The 22,120-nt window shown below is 40.1% G+C and overlaps 2 protein-coding genes across 2 annotated transcripts in view; both read right to left on the reverse strand.

The window, feature by feature from the left end:
* Positions 1-105, reverse strand: part of USE1 (unconventional SNARE in the ER 1) — a 3,448-nt gene extending 3,343 nt beyond the window's left edge. The window contains 2 exon segments of the mRNA XM_009284028.2: positions 1-52; positions 54-105. The exon segment at positions 1-52 is cut by the window's left edge and continues 24 nt beyond it. Coding sequence (XP_009282303.1) covers positions 1-52; positions 54-82 — 81 coding nt within the window. The 5' untranslated portion in view covers positions 83-105.
* Positions 106-747: 642 nt separating this feature from the next.
* Positions 748-22,120, reverse strand: part of MYO9B (myosin IXB) — a 45,146-nt gene continuing 23,773 nt past the window's right edge. The window contains exons 13-43 of the mRNA XM_009284029.2: positions 21,483-21,604; positions 20,733-20,874; positions 20,259-20,454; positions 19,605-19,680; positions 17,895-18,005; positions 16,791-16,830; positions 16,150-16,272; positions 15,593-15,673; positions 15,271-15,381; positions 14,606-14,728; positions 13,941-14,090; positions 13,663-13,829; positions 12,315-13,274; positions 11,700-11,766; positions 11,181-11,311; positions 10,314-10,471; positions 9,999-10,189; positions 9,424-9,522; positions 8,742-8,918; positions 8,213-8,254; positions 7,559-7,670; positions 7,305-7,375; positions 6,656-6,848; positions 6,026-6,154; positions 5,332-5,437; positions 4,449-4,580; positions 3,365-3,488; positions 2,845-2,892; positions 2,203-2,342; positions 1,779-1,906; positions 748-1,629 (exon numbers count right to left, since the gene is read on the reverse strand). Of these exons, the coding sequence (XP_009282304.1) occupies positions 1,190-1,629; positions 1,779-1,906; positions 2,203-2,342; positions 2,845-2,892; positions 3,365-3,488; positions 4,449-4,580; positions 5,332-5,437; positions 6,026-6,154; positions 6,656-6,848; positions 7,305-7,375; positions 7,559-7,670; positions 8,213-8,254; positions 8,742-8,918; positions 9,424-9,522; positions 9,999-10,189; positions 10,314-10,471; positions 11,181-11,311; positions 11,700-11,766; positions 12,315-13,274; positions 13,663-13,829; positions 13,941-14,090; positions 14,606-14,728; positions 15,271-15,381; positions 15,593-15,673; positions 16,150-16,272; positions 16,791-16,830; positions 17,895-18,005; positions 19,605-19,680; positions 20,259-20,454; positions 20,733-20,874; positions 21,483-21,604 (4,890 nt within the window). The 3' untranslated portion in view covers positions 748-1,189. The remainder of the gene's footprint in view (positions 1,630-1,778; positions 1,907-2,202; positions 2,343-2,844; positions 2,893-3,364; positions 3,489-4,448; positions 4,581-5,331; positions 5,438-6,025; positions 6,155-6,655; positions 6,849-7,304; positions 7,376-7,558; positions 7,671-8,212; positions 8,255-8,741; positions 8,919-9,423; positions 9,523-9,998; positions 10,190-10,313; positions 10,472-11,180; positions 11,312-11,699; positions 11,767-12,314; positions 13,275-13,662; positions 13,830-13,940; positions 14,091-14,605; positions 14,729-15,270; positions 15,382-15,592; positions 15,674-16,149; positions 16,273-16,790; positions 16,831-17,894; positions 18,006-19,604; positions 19,681-20,258; positions 20,455-20,732; positions 20,875-21,482; positions 21,605-22,120) is intronic.

Raw genomic sequence — 22,120 nt, forward strand, 5'->3', positions numbered from 1 at the left:
CCGGGGGCCCCGCCGCCCCGCCGCAAGCGCCTCGCACCGGCTCAAGAGCCGCCAGGTTCGGCTCCGGCCGCGTCGCGGCCATGGCGGACGGTCGCTACCGGAACCTGCCTCACAACCACTTCCGGGCGGCGGGCGCCATCTTGGGGCGGGGCGCAGGGAAGGGCGGGGCTGGCGGGGTTTACGGTGCAGCGCTCTGAGCGCCGTTTTATTTAAAAAACAAAACACCCCACCCCAAAACCAAACCAAAAAGCCCCACGCACGTCCACAGACGTGGCTGCTGCTCGGGATCACTGTGGCAGTGCTGTGATGGCATCGCCACAGCGCCGGAGACAGCGACTGAGCACGCCTGAGCCGTGCTCTTCCTTCACCTCAGCATGGAGCAGGGCTGACAGACCAGGGATTTCAGACCAATTCCGTCAAGGGCTGGTGCAGAGCCTGCTGCTTCAAAACGTTTTATGTACGACCGCACCTCACCCTCAGGGGTTTTGCTTCACAGATGCGAAGCCTGGGGAGGATGAGGCAGCTCGGCACAGCACAAGCATCCAGCACTAATGGCTCCGTGCTGGGTTGTGCATCTGCTCCAAGAGCACCAAAATGAGGTGACACCCCGGGCTTGTCGTTAGTGCTTCCTCCGTGCACAGAGCTTTCCCAATGCTTTGTGAAGTACTGACAAAAATACGCAATTCCGTCAGAAGAAACTGTTCATTAGACAAGACAGACATTGATAAACTAACACGTGTATTTTTAAAAAGTGCAATGTATTAATAAACGTTTTTATATATTTTGGTCTCAGTTAAGGCTATTACAACATTAACAGTTCTGTCAACCACACAGAGAGTTGTCATAAAAACATAAAAAAATTAACCCAAACTCACTGTTGGTCCCATTAGAGTCCATTGTAAGGCAAATGGAAAAAGGCATGGCAGCAGAATCAGGGGACTTTTTTCCTGTACGCTCAACCCATGTATTTTACTCAACCTAAGTTTTACGTTCTACTTTCTTTGCAGGGTTTAAATTAAAAGTGAAGAATACTTGTTTTAAACAACCTTGCTTAACCCTCACAGTACTGCACATTTCCAGGCTGCCTTCCCAGCAGCCACTGAAAAGAACATGAACAAGTTCACAGCCTTCAAAGGGTTAAAGCCAAAGCTGCAGTCAACTTCAAAAAAGTCCAGAGAGCTTAAGTATTTCACTTCTCTATACAGGGAATGTGAGAGTAAGGGTCCGAAAACCTCCGTTTTACTTTTGCTGTAGGTTCGTATTCATCCAAGAGTTCCTGAGCGTGGGCCATTGCAGACCCTTGTGCAATGTATACAGAGTGGATTTTATCAGTTCGCCTTGCTGGCTGCTCCCTTCGTCTCACCGTTATTTGAGACTCTTCGTTAGCCGAAATCCTGCCCTGGGATTCTGTACATTTGAAAATCCCAGGAGGAAGTTTTATATTTGCTGTTGGCATCACTGGAGTTCGACGGGGCACTTTAATCTTGGACAGTGTTAAAGACGATCTGTGTCTTGAAGCCAGGGATGCAGAGGAAGAGTTTGAAGAGGTTTGCAAAAGAGAAGGCACTTTGCAAATGTCTTTGGCAGGCATACTGGAGCTCTGAGCACAGCAATGTAATCCAATAATTGCTTTAAAGAAACAAGATACTTAGATACTGAAAGCATGCATAAAAATGTAACTTGATACAAGCAACAGTGACCAGATAACATCTGGTCACCTGGCTGTATGCAGCGAAAGATGTAGAATAAAAAAAAACACACACTACCTTAATACTGACCTTCGGTATCCATCCGTCCTGTTCTGTCTTCAAGCAGGCTCTCTGTGCTTGCTGAGGTCTCAGAGTCTACATTTTCCTCATCAGAGCCTCGCTGATCAAGCTCAGGTAACCGGTAAGTTATATCTTCCCTACATCAAAACAGAGATTGTAGCACTCTAGAAAGACAATGTCTCTGATACGAGCAACTTTATGCAGCTTGTATTCAGAGGTAAACCTTCCTGCACATAGTCATTGAATATTAATTCTCATGGTATTTTCTCTCAGCTAATCCTTTGCATTTTCCTTTTCACCTTCATAAAGGCCTACAGAACATAATTAACTAGATCATTTTGGACAAAAAGTACACTGCTTTCCTATCTGTATTACCTCCAACTGCAAAGGGCATGACCTGCAGAGATAAGGGGTTTTCAAAGCTGTGACTTACTTTTCTTCTTTTATTGACTGTATGCGATCAATGAGAATCTCCTTTTCACGGTTATCAGCTTCAGAAACTTCCTCTTCTTCATGCAGTGAGTCCAGTTCTGAGTTGCCACTGTCACTTCCTTTGACCTGTGAGCTTTTACTCTGCAAGACAAATTTATGTGTAACACTTCTCAGTCATGACAAGCTACACAAGTCTTGACTGTCTACTAGTTGCAGGGTGGAAGACAAATGAGTAGGCCAAATGGAGGGCTGACGGAATTGATGAAGAGCTGTTAGTTACCCATACAAATGTTTCCAAAGGTAATAGAAGTTTTTCTATTCACCTGATTTCTAGGTTTTGTTTCCTTTTTTGAAGCATAGTAATTTGATTTGCCAGCCTCAGCTTAGTTTTAGTAATCGCTTGTAAGTAATATTATTACATCCAATACAAGTTACATTCAGAATGTCTATAAAATACCAGAGTCATGACAGAACAGGTCAGCAGCACTGCATGCAGTCTGGGGAGAAAGTTGCACCAATACATGCAGTCTTGATTGTTCAGAGTGTTTAAAACCAAGTTACAATACATGTAGTAAGTATTTTAGTCATGCAATAGTACCGTAAGAAAAAAAACATGCACTCTTAACACAGGCAGTGTACATACCAGCATCCCCTCATAAGGGGAAGAAAACCCAAGTTTTACAGGCCAGAGCTAGAGAGAGATGAAGACCAAATTCACTATATGTGGCTTCTGATCAGACAGAGTTTGGTTTGTTTTAATCAGTACAACAAAAACAAAAGAGAAAAGTGTATTTGCCCTAATAGAAGGCAGCATATTTTTGTCCACCATCCATCTCTGGAGTGAAGGAACTCCTTTGCCATCTAAGAGACTCAGCAATCTTCGTTCTACTGACTGAATTATATGGGAATAGATTTTGACCGCTACAAGAGCGGATCCCCACCCCCGCACCCTTCATTTATCAGACAGACTCCAGTGCAGCTGTATATTTAGCTTCTACCTACAGCTTTGGGCAAGTCCAAATCCTTTTCTTCCTATCTTGTGATTGATCTTTGACTTACTAAATAGGACGGACAGGAGGAATAAGTTGCACATCCCTTCCCAAGAAATTGGTGGGACGCTTTCCACTGGATGGTGTGGTTCTGTGGTTTATTTCAACACTTACCGTATTCTGCCGAAGCAATGAGAGTCGTCGAAAAGCGATACTCTCAGCTGCTTCCAGCTGATTTATTTCATCCATTTTTATCTTGTACTTCCTTATCTGTTCCTTTATGAGCACCTCTACACACCTGGACAAAAGGGCAAGAGTTTATTGAGCAGCCTCATACTATAAAAGCTCTGGGGACAACCATGGTGGGATGAGATGCCTCTCCTGGCTTGGGGATGTTTCACACACACACACACGGCAAGCAATCAGTCTCCCAATGCATGCCTTACAAGGGGTAGCACTGCATGGTAACAGGGTGAAGAGTCCAACACGGCAAGCAAAACAGGACAGACTGTTAAAGGTAACGGCACATGTTCTTCCTGGGATAACCTGAGCCTCTCATGCTGACTGTACACAACAATGGTAAGCAAACAGACATTACCATGGCTGCTAACTGCTTCTGCTGCTTCTACCTGTCTTCCCTGTGCTGGCACAGGCTGGTAGATACAGAACGAGTCTGCAACTGCCCTTTTCCACCTCTGTGGCCCCACGGGTGAGTAAGAAGTTACAAAAAGCTGTAATTTTTCAAACTCTGTTTTCATTGGAGGCAGATGCAAGGCCAGCCATGCAGTGAGGATGGCGAGGGGCATTCAGAGAGCCAGAGCTGCTGGAGGGTGAGGAGAACAGAGAGGATCAAGGACAGAACCTTCTTCAATTGAAGGAACAACATCGAAGAAATTATCAGGGGTTTCCAAGTATGCAGGAGAGAGTTTAATTGTATATCCTACTTTATTATTATTATTATCTCAGCAATATATACGATTAGTGTACAATCCCCCCAAAACATTATCTTGATGTAAGATACAAACCTGATATTTAAGACTTATAAGTCATCCTACTTTATGCTTTGTAAACTTGAGACAGGTGGAAGGAGTCAGAGAAGAGCATATAAATTGGCAGCACCAGCAGAGCCAGAATTTAGCAACTCTTAACCCTCAGTTTCTCAGCTTGATATGAATAAGGTTGTAACAAACGCAGGTAGTAGTACTGGCCTTCCATCATATTTCAAAGTACTACTTTGCAGCAGACTGCTAAAACTTACATGGTTGTTTTTGAAACATCCTTCATGCTGGTTAAAGGGTCAGAAGTATCAGGACAACGCAAGAGGCATGGAGCAAAAACAATGGCCAAGGCATTGGGTGACATACGGTTGACATCTTCTATCAAAGCCACTCTGAAATTCAATGTTTAGGAAAAAAAAAAAAAGATTTTTTTAAGCGAACCTTGCTAGAATACTAGCAATCTGATCAAACTTTGCCAGAGTTCCCAAACAACATACAAGGAGGCCTCTAGGGTACTAAGTATGTACAAGAGAAGTGTTCAAAGAAGTGTTTTAAAATTATTTCACACCTACTAAGTAGACAAAATTTCATGCATTAAAAAAAGGGAACAGGAAGCCACCCAGGTTAAGCTAGTTTGGTAGTCTCTCAAAGTATTTCTGGTGATTCAGTGCCTCCTCTTTCATAATCCCTTTTCAGGTGGTTCAGAGGGCCACTCAGAAAATTCTCAAGTTCCTTGGGTAAGAGCAGCCCCTTTACCAGTACCATCTATCCCTGCTCCCAAGACTAGCATATGTGCAAGCGTTTATAATCCTTATACAGACCCTACCAAGTACGCTAACACCCTCAGTTCACTATGTACCCATCCATATAAATCCTGGTGTTCAGACGACTCGCCAAGTCTTTCAGATCCACCTTTTCTTCAAAAGTTGTTCTTACCCGATTTGATACAAATACACCAGATGGTAGAAGTAAGCACGCGCCTGTTTTTAAGCACAACTATCAACTTCAATTCTTTCATTTCTAAACCAGCAGCACAATCCCTACACTGACACTCAAGGGGCTTAAGTTTTCAGAAAGCTTCCAAGAGGGACTCAAAAAAGTCACATGGAGTTTCTCTCCAATTGAAGTAATTAAACTCATTACTTGACCAGATGGAAGATGAGTCGCTCCAAGGTATTATGGTTTGCTTGTGGAAGCTGTTCAAGGACACTGTAAATGGCACAGAGTTGCTCCTGTTTTTCTGGTAGTTCTGCACAAGGGGAGAAAGCACAAGATCATAATTGCTGTGCAATGCTAGTGGAAAGCCGCCAAGCACTTTCTGACATTGTCTCAAACTGTCTGCAACAGATAGAAATTAAATTCTTAGAAGCTGCGCTGTCATTTCATTTACCAATTGTTATAACTGGATGTTAAAGTACCCCTCATGGCACTGCAATTTTCCTACTTTTTCAGATGCTGCTGCTGTTAGCAACCATCAAGTGACACATCAAGATCTCCAACAATACTTAGGGTGCCTTACTCCCACTGAAGTTCTCTCAAATCTTTAGATTCATTTATTTGGCTACCTAGATCTGGTCCAGAACATCAAGGAGAAGAAGAAAAAAAACTGTACAAAGGGAAAGGGCAGTTGTATAGTGACGTTATGCTACAAAAAAAGGAATCTGAAAGCAAGGTCAAGTAAGCTAGAGGAGAAATTCTCTGAAGTGTTTTACATAAAATGTCTAAAATCATTGCTGGAAGGAAGCCGTTTAGCCAACATGAGCATCTTAGAGGTTCTTTTCCCAAGGACATAGTAAGTTAAAGAAAAACCATTGCTTCAAACATTTCTAACACCTACCTACAGCTCGGAGAAAATCATTGTACTGCGCAGATGTCATCAGTGGATCTGGTAATTCCCGTAGCCATTGCTTAAGGATCCCCGTAATAGTGTGAATAGGGTAATTCTCCAGTTTCACCGAGTTTGGATCTGAAAAGAAGTGTTTTATTTAGAGCAGTTCAATCCTTTGATGTACACAATGGGACCCCAAAGAAATAAGATTAGAAACGCTCAAATCTCCTGTTCACAGAATCCAAGTGGCAATTCAGAAGAAAAAAAAAAAATAGTGTGAATAGGGTAATTCTCCAGTTTCACCGAGTTTGGATCTGAAAAGAAGTGTTTTATTTAGAGCAGTTCAATCCTTTGATGTACACAATGGGGGACCCCAAAAATAAGATTAGAAACGCTCAAATCTCCTGTTCACAGAATCCAAGCGTCAATTCAGAAGAAAAAAAAAGAAAAAGTCTGCTGATAGTCACTTATAAGTACTAAGCAGCTTTTTCCAGCCAACAAGAATAATACAGCCTTCATGGCCACCAAAAAGCTGTTTTTAAAACACTAAAAAGTGGCAGATACTTTCAGATAGAAGAGAATTGCAGGGAAAACTGGTATCACGCAAGGAAGTCAAAAGGGTGGACAACATTGCCAGACCTGCTTGCAGCAACTGTTTCAGCTCCTTCATACGATTTGCTGATCCTGATTTCCTGTAAATGCCTTCTGTGTAGAGGCCGTGCATCTCCACATACTCTAGCAACTTCTCCATGACAATGGGGACTGAATTTCTCTCACTGGTCAGGGAACTCACACACACTCCAAAATGACGTGGTTCTGCATCCTGTTCATTCTGGAATTGATACAAGTCAAGCACTGTGAATACCTGTTCCCAAGCTAGAAAATTCCATTGTTTCATGCTACAATTAGCTTATGCTTCCAGAAACAAAAGCTGAGTGTTTTATTCTAGCTTGCTACAAGCCTTTGATCATAAGGCAGATTTCCTGAGCTGCAGCAATAAGGAAACTTTATGGTACACATTACAGGATTTCTTTAACAGTTTGTCCAGCACACATACTCTAAAAGAAGAGTTCCCAAATTAGCTCGAGTACCACCTTTTAGAAGAATGTTCTGTTTCTGCAACTGCAGGGCCTGCCTCTGACTATATGCAGACAGAGAAGGGAACCGTTTAAGCAATTTTTATTCAGTGCCTGGACATCCACTGTTCATTTGCTGAGAAAAAAAGGCAGCATTTTGTATGCATCACTTATGGCATCGCAGTACCACATCCCAGATCTACAGTTCTTACCTTTTTTCCACAGGATGTACAGCTGCTCTGGATTTTGGACATGCATTTCTTGTGACAAGTCAACTTGCAAACTAGAGAAAGGAGCAATTGTTACAAGCATTCCAAATCACATTAAAATGTTAAGTATCTTGTCTTATTCACTGACTATATAACCTGCATGTACTGTTCACTAAGCCCCATCTGTACCAGCCAAAGTTACAAGTGGTCTGCACGTATTGTAAACTAAGTGGCAAGAATGAGGTGTTTTTACTTACCACTGCAGAGACAGGCCTTTTCCATGGGCCAGATGTAGGATGAGCAGTGTTCACACGATTGCCGTATGCTCACTTGGTAGTTTGTGAAAACGTGGCCATTGTGTTCTTCAATCTGGTGGGAGACAGGAAGAAACTAATGGACTTTTTTGCCTTATTATTATTTTTAATAAAACTATCTACCCTATCTTAGATTTTTTCCATTTTTATTTTAGAATTACAGCTGATGGCTTTGACCTTGAAACCAAATTTCACCCTATCTTAAGGCAGTTGGGTTTGCTGGGTCATTTCATAATTGACTTGCCGCCTTGGTTAAAGTTCATCAGTGCAATGCATTAGCTATAGTCTGTTATTAATATTTAGTAGTTGTTTTCCTTTAAACAGTCCCATTATTGAGAAAGCCATTTGGTTCTAAAAGATACTATGGACAAGCAAGAAAATGCTAGAGTACCACTTATCCCTACATAAGAGAGATCTTTGATTTATGGAAAACAGTTTTATAGTGTCACGTCTTCATAAAAGAGGTAAGTGATTTAAGCATGCAAATAAAACAGAACTTCAGTACAAAAATCAAGCTCTTCCAAGAGTGTTTTTCTCTGTGTCCTGTGAGTGCAGCTGAGGACTTAGATTATTGCAAAAGGAAAAAAAAGTACTTACTGCGCGATCTTGTTTTCGTTTCTTCTTCTGGGCTTTGGTTTGCTGCAGTGAAGTACAGAACTGGCATTAGTCTTTGAAATTCAGACATTCCATTCCCTTTTTTTCCTATTCAGTTTCCTAGACTCTACTTCACCTCCAGACATTTGAGACACTATACTGCAGCTTCAGCTTGGTATGAGGGTTGTCTGAGCTCACACTGTCAACTTCCTAAAAATCAGCTGAGCTCACTGCCTGATGACAAAGCAATTCCATCTCTAAAACCTTCAGAGAACTCCTAAGTTTTCACCAAAGAAAATGCACAAATGTTTTAAGATTCTGAAAATAATAAGAGCAAGTTAAATAACGAACAGTTCCAAAAAGGTGTATCAGCATTCAGAATTTGTTATATGCATGATTCGTGTATGGAAAGTGTTTCCCAAATAATGAAGAATGCTATGGAAAAGCTTTCTGAGGTAACAGAGGTTCCTTACCCTATGAGAGTAACATTGTTTAATCATTCCATAAGCCAGTAAAAGAATATGTTTTATACCTTGGGCTGCTCAGACTCCTCTTTTTTTGTATATCCTCTGATGAATTCATCCAGAAGGGATTGGAAGAGATTCAAAACCAGCTTCACTTCTTTCTCTTCCCTTTTTTTTGCCAGATTTGTAACTAGAAGCTGGTAATTTTCTACCAGATCTTTGTAGCCAACATGGATTTGCCCATTCTAGAGAAGGAACAGATATTGTTCAGAAGACAGTCTTTTTGGATACAGTTGAGACAGTTTCATATTTTTATATGTTTAAGTTCAGAGGTGAGAAAGCACACTCATGATTAGAGTAAAAGATAACAGCCCACGACAGAAACAAGTTAGCACACTTCCCTACTACACTGTAGAAGGGCACTTGGCTGAGACAAGGCAGTGTTAAGAATATTGGAAGAGCTGTTGGCACCTCTCCGGTGTTTAAAGACAGCGGCATGAAGAGGCTGAAGACAGCAAAATCCATCCATTTCTAAAAATAAGTTACAGCTGAGTGAATGAGAAAACAGAGACAGTCTGCTTAAGATTATGGCAGAACTGTAAAATGTTCTTTTTCAAGTCTAACATCCAGCTTTGAATTCTATGCTAAGAATTGCTGAATTGCTTTGTTAAAGAGCTGTAAGTCAAGCATTTAAACTGCACTCGATCCATTACCTACCGACTTTTCACTGTATTGAGACTTGTTACTTACAGGAGCAGAGTACATGGTCTTAATGTTTCCTCTAAACTTCTCTGTGGCTTCAAAAAACAAACATTCAACACCAGACTTCTGGGACCGTAAGTCATTGATCTAGAAGGCAAATACATCTGCATCAAATTTCATTAAAACAAGAACATCCAACCAGTGTTAAGTTTCAGTCACTGGGCTTAGTCATCTATGACCATTCCAATTATTTAAAACAACATTTCTTAATGTACTGTGATGATACAAAAATAGGAGTCAAGTAGTTAGGCTCTAGAGAACTATTTCCTTACAACTCATGTTTTGTTTTTTTTTTTTTAAATACAACTTTTTGCCCACTTGTTTGTAAAGAAATGAAGAACTAACATGAATGCCACCAGGATTTAAGGTAAGGTAATGCATTCAGAGACTTGAAGGAAGGAATAGGAAAGGCCTTAATACAGACCTAATTCGGTCAAGCTATCAAGTCAATTCTCCTTTGCTTTAAGTCATAATATAAATTCCTACCTAGAAAAGTAGTCTTTAAAATTCCACACAAACAGTGAACATAGACCTGAATTTTATCATAGTTGAGTGCCTTTTACCTTGTTTAGGAGGAACTCATCAAGATGTTTCAGTTCATTGGCATTTGCAATCTCACGGACCATGGAAGCTCGCCAATTCTGAGACACACTTGAGATCTTGCTGATCTTTATAGTACGGTTTTTCTTTGTTTTACTGCTCTCTTTCACATGGCGCTCCCCTGCCTGAAGGCGACTTGGCTGTCCAGAAGAAGCTGGGAAAGAAATTAATTTGTATATTAAAGCAGGGTGACTGAATTCTGCAGTATTTGTTTCCATGCAAAACATTACAGAAAAGATGGATACTAGCAAGCTGGGGATTAAGTCACAGAAACTCACCTTCTGAAACTTTCTGGGTTCCTCCTGTTTCTGGAAAGAGGACACAAGATACAAGGGAGAGGCCATCTCCTTCATCAATCACATCAGGACTCTCCTTTGGAATTTTCTTGTCTGGCTTTTTCCCCAAAAGTCTACGCAAGGGACTTTTAAAAGCAGACCTGAATATAAAAGCAGACACAAGTTTGTCACAGTAGTAATGGAAGCTGGCTCTACTACAAGAAAAGGCTCGTTTAACAGTACAGCTAACACCCACAATAGGATTAACCTCTATTGTGCATATTTCCTCTACGGTCCAAACTGCAGAAAAACTGAGCAGCAGAAAAAGGAAAGACAGTCTGAAAGCACATCTGGACATTCTGATGTTTACTAGATTAGAGCACTACCTTCAACATACACAGAGACAACACATCACATATCCAAGACATCATTTCTGGCTCAGAAAGTAAGTCCCTGAGTTGCAGAATGCCAGAAGCTGGAGGAGCAGGCCAGGGAAACAGCAGTATATGCTTGCTGAGTTCTTAAGCTTTTTCTCTTGGTGTCTTATTTCTCAGTCTGGATGACAGCACGCTACATGGACCTTTGATCCGAGCCTGTATGGTGGTTCTTAAGTTAAAAAGAACCAGTTCAAAGACAAGCGTTATGCAAGAAGCAGAGAATGTGTTCCTCAACAGGGTCAGATATCACGCTTACATCAACATGAAGATCAAGTCAACGAGCAACACAGCCACTCATGTAGCTGATGTCAACATGTATCTCTCCACAAGCACAGTCTCACAATGCCCAATTCAAGTACCAGTGGAAAATCTCCTTTTTTTTTTTTTTCCCCCATTTTCTTAAAGGCAGGCCACTCACACACAGAATACATACTTGGCATCTATTTGCTGACTTGCTGACTGCATGGAAACGGCTGCATCCGTGGTAGATAAGAGGTCACTGGGCTTCTTTTGCACAGGATATTTCTTGTTGCCTTTTTCTTCTTCTATTGTATCTGGTGATTGCTACAGTAGAGAGGAGGAGTCAAAGAACTATGCATTGAGTGAAATAGATTCTTTAAATGGTTTTAAAAACTAGAATGGTGGAAAAAAGTTTGCTTCGTCAAGACAAAACACTTTACCCAACAGATATTAGCTTACTAACATAAGATCCAAGTACATTTAATGCTTTGATCAAGGGTTCATTTATTAAAAATTACGTTTTCAAATTGTTGTATAATATCTGCTAATGAATTTTTTTTACATGAATATCAAACCAAAAAATCAACCTGAAAGGTTGATGTTCCTGAAAGGAACACAGGCATACAGAACACACTATAGCCAATTATTCACAAATCTTTAATATTTATAAACAAGGATAATTAAGTATAAATATGCACAATAGCATCAGTACCTGACTCATGGCAACAGACTGGGCAAGTGTTGAGAGATCACTTAATGAAGATGAATTCCCCTTCTTTCTGCAATGTTACAAGATTAGTTTCAGATTATATATTTTATAGAAGTCTGTAGCCTCTTAATATTTACCACCTTTTAAATAACCCACATATCAATGTTAGATCGGAGAGAGAATCCTGATCAACTCTTGCAACTCACTTTTAAATGCAAAATGTACCAGAGAAGTAAAAAAATGGGTATGTCAGATTTCCTGCCATATCAGAGGGATGATGCTTGCAAACTGCACGTCACTAAAGCCTTGTTTTCAATGGACAAGAGACACATGAAAATAAACTCCAGACACTACTTTAACTGAAGCCCTGACTCTCCGATTTTAATTTGGCAAGGCAGGCTTTGTATCTTTTGTTAGCTTCTGAAAACATTCTACCCATACAGATTCAACTGGAGGACTGGGAACTGGGAGCCAAGAAAAAGCAGCAGCTGTTCATAGCTCTATTTTCTCCCATAACATGTCCAGATGTACAGACTATCAGGAGTTCTCCATCTATTTTTAAACATTACAGATATCTGTTTTCTGAAAAAGTTAAAATAATTAGGAAGCTGCCCTTACTCTAGCTGATCCTGAGGAGACTTATCCGCACGTGTTCTTTCATCCAAAGACTGACTCAGCATATCGTTCTGACCGGCATCAGACTGTCTCTTTCCTTTCCACTTCTCTCTCTTGTACTTTAGTTTCCCTGGGTCATCCACATATCTCTGGATTGGGGAAGAAGTGGGACTATCCAGATCTTTGGTTGCCTTCTGAACAAGACGTTTGTTTTTATCTGCCCAGCATTCAGCTGGAGTTTGAAAGCTCCCAGTAGCAGATAGCGTATTATGGAGATTCAGTGCAAGATTTGTCGGCCTTTCAGGTAAGTTAAAGCTCTGACTGCCTTTTATCTGGTTATTTTGGTTCCCTTGTGTTTTCATTCTATCAACTGCTTTATCATCTGCTTTTTCCCCTTCTGATACAGGTGGTTGCTCAGGAATAGAACTGCTTTCTTTTATCTCGCTTGACGGTGGTGTGTCTGAAAGTGCTTTTTCTTCACTTGGACTTTTCTCTCCCTCACTGCTTCCTTGAAGGACAGTATCTTGTGCTGTGGATTTCTTTGGCACTGGAACAGTTTCCAGGACCTCTTCAAGAGAGGTTTGGTCCTCATGGCACAATAAAGATGGTTCTTCGAAGGAAAAAAGGACATGCTTATTCTGTAACTCGTTATGTTCCAGCCCCCTCTGCCGGCGAGATTCACGTTTCTCCCGGCTGTTTGTAACTTTCTCAGAGCCCTCTGTCACATTCTTCTGAGGTAATGTGGCTTTTTCAGATGAGCTCAGGTTTTCAGCTTGCTCATTTGGAGCTTGATCTCTGTCACCAACAGCTTGATCCAGCTCTGACTTGTGTTTCACAGGCAACTGATCTGTTGCTGGTTCACCGTGCTTGTCCTTGCTCATATCATTCTCTCTGTCTTGATCTTCCTGCATTTCTCTCTGCTTTTCTTCAGCTTTCTGCTTTTCTAGGGCCATTTTCTGAAATCTGTTAAGAATTTTTAAGATGAAAACACAAATATTTAAGGCACAGTGGTCAAGAAAAGTACCCAACTGTTTAAATGCAGCCTAAATAGCAATACAGACACAAAGTACAAATACACTTACAGTCCCAGTGTAACTGCATGAATGTCTGCTTATTAGGACCGGCATGCATCAGTGCAGCTCAGCTGAATAATACTCAGGTAGTAAGCGCTTAACCAGTTTCCACACACCACTAGCCATTTGATACTGACTGCAGTATCACATGGTAATAAAAATAACTAAGTTGTTTACTAAGTCAACATATCACACAGATACTGAGCTTGGCAGGTGAAGCCAAGTAGATAAACGGTTAAAATGCATGTTTCCATATCATATTGCTCCTCTTCCTTTACCTCTTACGCTGTAGATGACCCCTGACCATGGCTTGCAGGAGACAAATTCTCCTCTTCTGCTGAAGGTAGCATTTTCGCTCCCTGTACCTTCGCCATGCTGACTGAATATAAATGGCAGCATTATTCCTCTGCAGTGCCATCCTAACACAACGGGAACGCCAGCAAGCCTAAGAAGGGAGATTTCTAAAGTAAGGAAGGGGTACTTGAAGGTGGGAAGTGTTATTTGAGGGGGTTGGTTTGTTTGTTAGGAAAAGAAGATCGGCAATTCTCAAAGATACCTGTAAAACAATGGCTGCCTGCCTTGTTCTGAGAAAGCGTCTCCTTTCTAAAACCATCCTGAGCCAGCTCTGAAGGAGAATGATTTTCCTGATCACTTCTTTGTGTAGTGTATCCTGTAGTATCTGTCGTTCAGCCTCTTTCATAAAAACCTGCTCAGTTAAAGAAAAGTTCATCAATAAACAGTTAATAGGCACCTTTCAGTCCCCACTGGAGGCATCTCCACAAGCTAAAAAAAATGAGAACGGTAATAGTTATTATTGAACCAAACCTTATCAGCTGACAGCAATTAGCACGCCCAAAAAGTAAAAGTCCTTTTGTTTTACCAAATCTCAGCGTTTAGATTCTAAAACATACAACTGTACTTACAGCCTTCAAATCACAGAACCCTTCTAAAATGAAAACATTGACTTGTTTGACAAATGCCAATAGCAACAATTTCCCAAAAGTAATATCCACACAATACAGAATTGTACTGTATTGCAAGAAGACAGGTTGGTATCACAAACAATGAGACAACTAACAATGTCTGTGTCAACATTTACAAGAGTTAAAATAGCTAATTTAAATACAAAATGCAGAAGAGAGCAACACCTGTAAATGAACTGCACTAAATTTTGCAGTGTACATCAGCATTTCTTATTGGCTTATGGAAAGTTTCACAGACCTTGGTCATCCCTATTTGATAGTAGTTTTCATCCAGTTTTAGTTTATTCAAATAAACACAAATGTCTTCCTTAGAGGCTTTGGCATTTTTGGGCAGTAACACCTGAAACTGGTCTATGAATTCCTGTGAAAAGCAGAGACAGCAAGAGATCAAAGTTAGAAGGCAATTCACAAGTTTAGAGTTTTAACTAGATTTCTGAAATTAAGCTAAGACATCTGAGCTGCAGGGGTTTGAAAGTACTTATTTTCTCACTCCAAATTGAGCTATTTTTCCCTACTCTGTAAAATGCGGGCTTCATTCAGCCTCCAGTTAACAGTAAATATCACCTACATGTGATCTATAAAGCTACACGCACAGAGTATTTTATAGAAAACGAATTCACATACGGAGACAGTAACGTGCAGCACTGATGGCTTATACAGCACTCAGAATGCTTTCCTTCATGAAACAAGTAGAACAACTTACTGGTAGATGACTCGCACAACAGTTTAGACTACAACTTGTTACCATGCAGGCTCTGTCAACACTACAATGAATTTTTACAGTTCACCCCAAGTGGTCATAAGCTTCATAAGAGAGACACAAAAGACTCTGAGGCAGTGCGTGTTTTTCCAAAAAGAGCAGATACTTCTGAAAGCATAATACACTTCCAGTTCCTCACGTACCTGGAATGTATATTTGGCACTGTAGCCAGATCTTCTGATTCGCACAGTTTCTAGCATGCCAGTGTATCTTAACTGTTGAAGCACCAAGCTTTCATCAAAAAGCATCTCTTTCTGAAAAAGATCAGCAGTCGACACCTAGTAAATGCCTGAAGAGTCCTATTTCTGTCCAGTAGAAAAAGCACATTCTGTTTTCACACCCTAGTTACGTTTCACCTTCGTACAGAACAACAGCAAACAAGTTGAAAGAAATATATTACAGGGCTAGAAGACTTAGATCCTCAGCAGTCAGGTCAGATCAGCTCAGCTCTTAAGGCAGTCTTACCTTCTCAGCATTGGAGCGGATGCAACGGATGAAGAACGGCTCAGCTTTACCCAGTGTCTCCAGTAACTTATTAAGTGAAGTCTGAAATGAAATATTCAGAAACATGTTTTTCTTCAGGTATCAGCATTTTGAGTTGCATACGACAGCAGTACAGCTTCTTCCTCAGAGATATGGTTGTTTCAGATCTGATGGCCATACAAAATCCTATTTCATCCAATACAGAGATTCTCCCATACTGCACAGCAGATCCCTGTATTTGTTTTTACCTTTCCTCAAGATAATGGAAAGTGGGCTTTGCATATGCTGTTACAATAGCACTAGATCCGCATACAAGGATGAGGCTGATTGTACAGAGAACTAACACATTTCATAGCATATGGGTAGTCTCTAAATGTAGTCTAACTTTAATCAAGTAATAAATCCTACTTCAAACAAATCCCAGGAGTAAAAAATATATTGTTTTTTCAAGCAAGATCAGCCTAGATCAGACCAGGAAGGTCTGTTCCCATGAGGTCAGGGTGCACCCAGAGGTGTGTACCACCACATCAGTCACCTACCTGGAACTGTGCACTTATGCTGGGAGGTTTCTTCTTTTTGTGTAAGTGCAAGAGGGATTTTGTAGTTCGATCATGCAGAGTCATGCTTACTATGAGCTTCAGAGATTTGGAATCCAGCAAGTTCTAGAAGAAAGTTTTCATAATCAACAGAATGCAAGTCTCTTAACTGAAGGGGAAATATTTCCATCTGCATCAAAATAAGAATGAAACCAACAGCCTAGAGCTCCACGTTCAATGCCATGTTACACTTCATGACTATTTCTGTTTTGGACCAAAGCATCTTCTTAAGAGAGAAACTCTTCCATTGCCCCATCCCAAGAGCGTAAGGTGAACAAGGTGAATTACGTAATCACTGTGTTTGCCTTCCATAACCTGATTAGAAATGGCTTTATGTATTTATGGCATCTCTAGTCTAATTAAACAGATGCCAGTTACAATTTTTTCCTGTTCAGCTCTTCTTATAAAGGTGAACGTTCACCTATCCTTTAGATTGTCAAAAAGGAAGTTTTAGAGGGTAAATGATACAACTTCCCTACACTATGAAACAGTATTTTCTGAAGTGAGTTCTGTCAATCAAAATGAATGTTCACAGTGAAAAAAACAAAAAACAAGAGAAATCTAGATTTACTGAATAACTTTACCTTGGGAATGATCTGCTTTTGTTTGATACCTCTACCTTTCCTGTTAAAATATTAAAGATCATTTAAGAAAAAAATACACATGATTTTTGGTTATTTCAGCAAGCCATAAGTTGGTGCAATTTATGAGGCAAGATGAAGGATAGAAGAAAATTAGCACAACAGCATCAGGGTGTGTTCATGCACGTCTCTTACGAGTGATCAATGCAAGAAATGCAAACTGCTTCGCAACAAGATTTTTTTTTTTTAAATAAATTCTGTAGGTATTGGAAGCTTTCAAAAGTGAAACAGTCTCTAAAGCTAAAGCTCTTAAAAACTGCTCTGTTGCGTAGAATAACTTACACAAAAATAGTCTATTTAGCTAACTGTACAGTCATTGAACTCTCATCATAATACTAAGGCACTATCAAATCAAAATACTTGATTCAGAAGTTATTGCTGCTTGCACCAGAACCCCTGTGAAAGTACTTAACTGCTCACAGAAGGACAACACATGCCCCAGCATTCCACTTACGAATTCTGATACATCTGAGATCATCCCCAGAACTTCCTGTGGCACTACACAAACCTCAGGCATAGCTCTCATCCACACACAGACAGTGAACTAGAAGCAGCAGCTGTCAGAAACAAGGCTGTAGTTCATAGTTCACATCATCCTAATTCTAAGCATGTTAACTCCGTGATGTAAGGCATGTTCCAACTCCATGCCACCCAGTTTACGTTTATTTATTATACAAGAGACTGGACTGATTTTCTTACACATGCATAGGCGGGCACATGTAAAGAGTTGAATTTCAGGAAGCCATTAGTTATAACTTGTGAGAAATTTCATTGTTGAACATTTTGCAACAACAAGCTTGTACTACATATTTGGGTTTTAAAGCAAGTTTACATGAAAAGTAGGTTTAGCTTTCAGCTAATGCAATGAAGCAACAAAGCATTCTCTATAGCCTTTATATTTTTTTAGAAGGAATTATTTTGTTCTTAATTGCCTTGTTTAGTTTTTTGCAGAAGACAAACTTGGGACAAGTATATTTTCTATGGCCTAGGATAACTGCTTGGTTATTGTTGCACTTTCAAAGCAATACCTAGAGCACCAGAACTCACATGAAGTGGGAGCGGTGTTGAAGTCGACTGAGTGACCGAAGCAGCTTACAGGGATCACCACCCTGCCATGGAAGTCCTTTTATACTTGCGATGATTTGTTCATGCATGTCTCTAAAATGATTCACAGCAACACAAAGATGGCAAACAAAGATACACAGCCATGAGAGAGGGGAAAAAAAGGAGTTAAAAAAACAAGAGATCCCATCACCAAGTGTGCTGCAAACAGTAGCAGGTCAATCCCAGACTACTTTTTCCTAAGCATGAATGATTCTGATGTCAAGTCAGCACTTTCTACTCTGTTAGTGCCCCAAAATTTAATTACCAGGGTCTTATACTAAACTTACTCTCTAATTCTACCTTTTCATGTAAATTCTTGAGCCGTCAATTCAGAAAACAGATGGAAATTTAGCAACATGTACTTAATGTGCAAGGAACATTTTTGTTAAGCTAAGTAGCCTTTTCAGATAGATATAAGCTTCTTTATAATCAAGCAGTAAATATTTTTATATCTAGATTTGACTACTAAGATGAGGCTGCTTAAGCAGACTTACATGAGAAAAGTAAGTTAAAAACTAGCTATTACAGGAATACTTGATGAAGTTTTGTTTTTCATTTCCATTTCAAACTTACTTCACACATTTAGCTTTCCAAAGTAAGCCTGGGATGGTCCCTAATTCGTGGCAGATTCCATTATTTTAAGCATGCACCGTGCTTGTGAAGTGTTGCATCTTGGCACAGAACTTACCTTCTTTACTCTCCAGAGAGGCACAAACCAAAAATAACAGAAGCGTAAGAATCACTTCTGACTGTTAGATGTTACCACCATTCTGAGCTGCTCACTGAGGCAGCAACATTATTAGACAGTTGCTTGCTTCCCTTGGTACCTCTGAACATTTTTGAGTATCAAGATTTTGTTTTAAGATATCACAAGGAAACAGGTATGTTACGCTATGACCAATCCTTTCACCCAAATTGTATCTTTAGTTCTTAGTTGCCACAAGTGACAGAGACTGTCCAGGATGAAGTAAATATGAAGCAACATGAAGTCACTACTTTGTGTACTTCATGGCCTCACTTTTACACAGAGCATGCTCAGAAGGTCAGTCTGTCCAGGAATGTGCCTCCCTGGCCTTTAAGTGCAGGCCTATTTCTACTTACTTCTTGTTTTCATAAAAAGAAATGATGTCTTCAAAAGCATTTATATCGAAATCCTCAGAACAATCAAATGAGAAATCAAGCATTGAGCAGCTGCAAAAGGAACATGTATAAAACCTAAATACTCTATAGAAAGGCAAATATGCCTATACAGAGCAATGTGTGGAGGCAGTTCTGTAGGACTTGCCCTGGCTCCTAATCATGTCATAAGGCTGCAAAAAATCATGAGTGCTCCTACGAATCCTTCAGTGACACAAACTGGCTGCAGAGGAACACACAATGCTAAAAGCAACATATACAAAGTACAGACGGAGAACTCAAAAACCTAGTGGTAAATGGACCTGAGGCTATGTCACCAATATCTGGTAGTACCGGGTCTTACATAAAATAAGCTAGAGTATTGGTTTGATAGTATTAAAAAGGCCAAACAAAACAAGACAGAAGAAAAAAAACTTGCTATCCTTGTGGTAAGATCTAGTTGACATTTGATATATGAAAATGCAACTCAGTAATTCAGGTCTTTTCCCTGATACAGGTTAAGTATGTGTTTCTCACCGATAAACTTTTTCTACTGGTGTATTTGATCTCTGGAGTTCTCCAAGGGGAACTCTGGGTCCTTGACGTACCACTCCTGTTATGAAATAATCAACAAGTTGAATTTTGACAAAGATATGAGCATAACAAACAAAAAAAACCCCACCAACTGTAACAAGCAAAATATCTATCCAAGGGCCTGGAGTTTTTGTCTAGTACTTTAGCTATCAAGCTAGACCACTTCGTTTCTCAAACTCCCTACTACTAGGAAAGTAAATGCAGCTGCTCAGAAAAGCTTTTCAAAATTAGTATTTAATCCTGAATACTCATTTGAAACTTCAGGGAGGTCTGAGAAAATCAAAACTAGTGATAAGATGAGCACGCATACTAGAACTAGTAATATCTTCCCAACTTTTACAAATAGGACTTTTACAAATAGGACTTCAAATTTGGCACAGCCTACTGGAAATGGTGCACTTATTGGAGGAGAAAGTGTGAATGAGCTCAGATAAAACAGAGACAATCTGAATGTTAAGCCATTTTCACAAGTCAGTTTTGTCCTTAGTACCAAACCCAGATCACATCTGGACGGTAAGGTTTTGCCGTCAAGTGGTTCTGTCAACAAGCACTAACCAACTGTTAGTGGCATTTCCAGAGCATTTTTTCATACCATACCTGCAGTCTTCTGAGCTCTCTGGCGTCCAGCTTCTGCAAAGACAGCCATTGCTCGAATAGCTGCCCGCAGAACTGCCCAGCGGAACACAGCTACAGGGTCCATTCCTATCAGCTCCCGAACGTAAGCACTGTCACTGCTTCGCAGTAAAGCAACAATATCTGGTCTCATGTAATCCATATTTTTCTCTCTGAAATCCTGCAAAACAGGAATGCTGAACCACAAGCTCTCAGGAAAGCTGTGTTTTGACCCAAGATATTAATTACTGTTCAGAATAATTCATTATTCTAAATAATTCTCACTATAATGAGCATTATCCTCAAGTCTAGACCACCACCAAAAAAAAATAAATAAATCTAAAGTATATCTGAGGACACATCTGATCCAGCCCATTCCCAGCAAATTTTCTACACCCTGACAAAAACTATCAGAAAGGTAAGGAAATTTTTTTTGTGCCCATCAGATCTATCACCTACTTTTATCTGGTATTTAACTTTCCCGGCAAAGTGTCGAATAATAAAAGCAGGCTCCATCACTGGGGTTCCAACAAAAAACTTGTTCTCCTCATGCTGCTGTTTGAATTTTGCAAGTAGAGTTTGGTTGGTGGCATGTGGAAAACTAGGAATACAAAACAAAAGACGTCAGCTATTTTTCTCCAAATATAGGCACATTTATTGAGGTGCAAGGTGACAGACTGAAGAACGCCTATTGATCCTTGTGGAAAGTATTTTATTGTCCAAGATCTCTACACTTAATTGAGACTTACACACCTGCTTTGACTATTAGAGGTGGGCTTAGTTTCTGGACCAAAACCAAACAGCTCCACACATAGCAGAATATTCTGAGGTTTCAAGTGTATGTCAATGCTTCCTCCCACTTCACCAGTCGAGTTTAGTTAGCACCACATTAACTATTTACCACATTTGCTACTTGATGTTCCAAAGACTTACATACATGCATTTTACTTTAATTGTAATTCCATGGTAAAACACAAAGGTGAAAGTTTCTAAGTCTGCTTAAGCCAAAGTTCAATTCTAGCATCAGTTTATATCACCACCATATTGGAGTCATTAGAAGCAAACTAGAGTGTAGATCATAGTCATAAGATGACCCTTTGCTTCCCACAACATTCCTCTCCTTTTTAAAGTGCTCTATTTCTGTTCCCTTCCACAGTCCTTCCCTCCTCCCTGCCACACATTTTTTTTCAGAAGATGTTTGTTGCTTACTTGCTTTCTTCATCCAGAAGATAGAAGAGGCCAGTGGGCTTCTTGCTGATTAAGTGAATGCAGGCCACATTATCAGTATAGTCAATATTGTGCCAAGTGATCCCTTCACTCTTATATTCCTCCTGTGTAGCTCAAGAAAATTCCCTCATCAGTACAGTGCCCTGACCTTTAATGTCTTGTGGTCTAAGTGCTTAAAAGACATCCTTGAACAGCTATGGCAAGCTGAGTTTATTAGTTCAGGCAGCAGAATCAAAAATAAGGAAAACTTATAAATAAGAACAGAACAGCAGGCATATTGGGTCAGATCAAAGGTCCACCTAGGCAAGTCACTCAGCAGCGGATGCTTGGGCTAAAACTATTTAAAAGCCAAAACAGTGAAAAGAATGTTTTGCTGTGCCTTCCCAGCAATCAGCAGTCTACAAACTTGGAGTTAGACATTACATCTACATCATTGCATTAAAACCCTAGGTAGACATATATTGGAGGAATTTAAGTCTATTTTTCTCTTCCGTAGTTCTTGTATTATGAGAAATGACAAATATTTAAAATTAAAAGTTCCAGAATTTCCAAATTGCAGTGTCAGACGAAATAACAGAAGTTTCAAAACAGGCAGTTAAGCCCTACACAACATCAACACC

This window comes from Aptenodytes forsteri, unplaced genomic scaffold (assembly GCF_000699145.1).
Source record: "Aptenodytes forsteri isolate BGI_AS27 unplaced genomic scaffold, ASM69914v1 Scaffold471, whole genome shotgun sequence".
Taxonomy (NCBI): Eukaryota; Metazoa; Chordata; class Aves; order Sphenisciformes; family Spheniscidae; genus Aptenodytes; species Aptenodytes forsteri.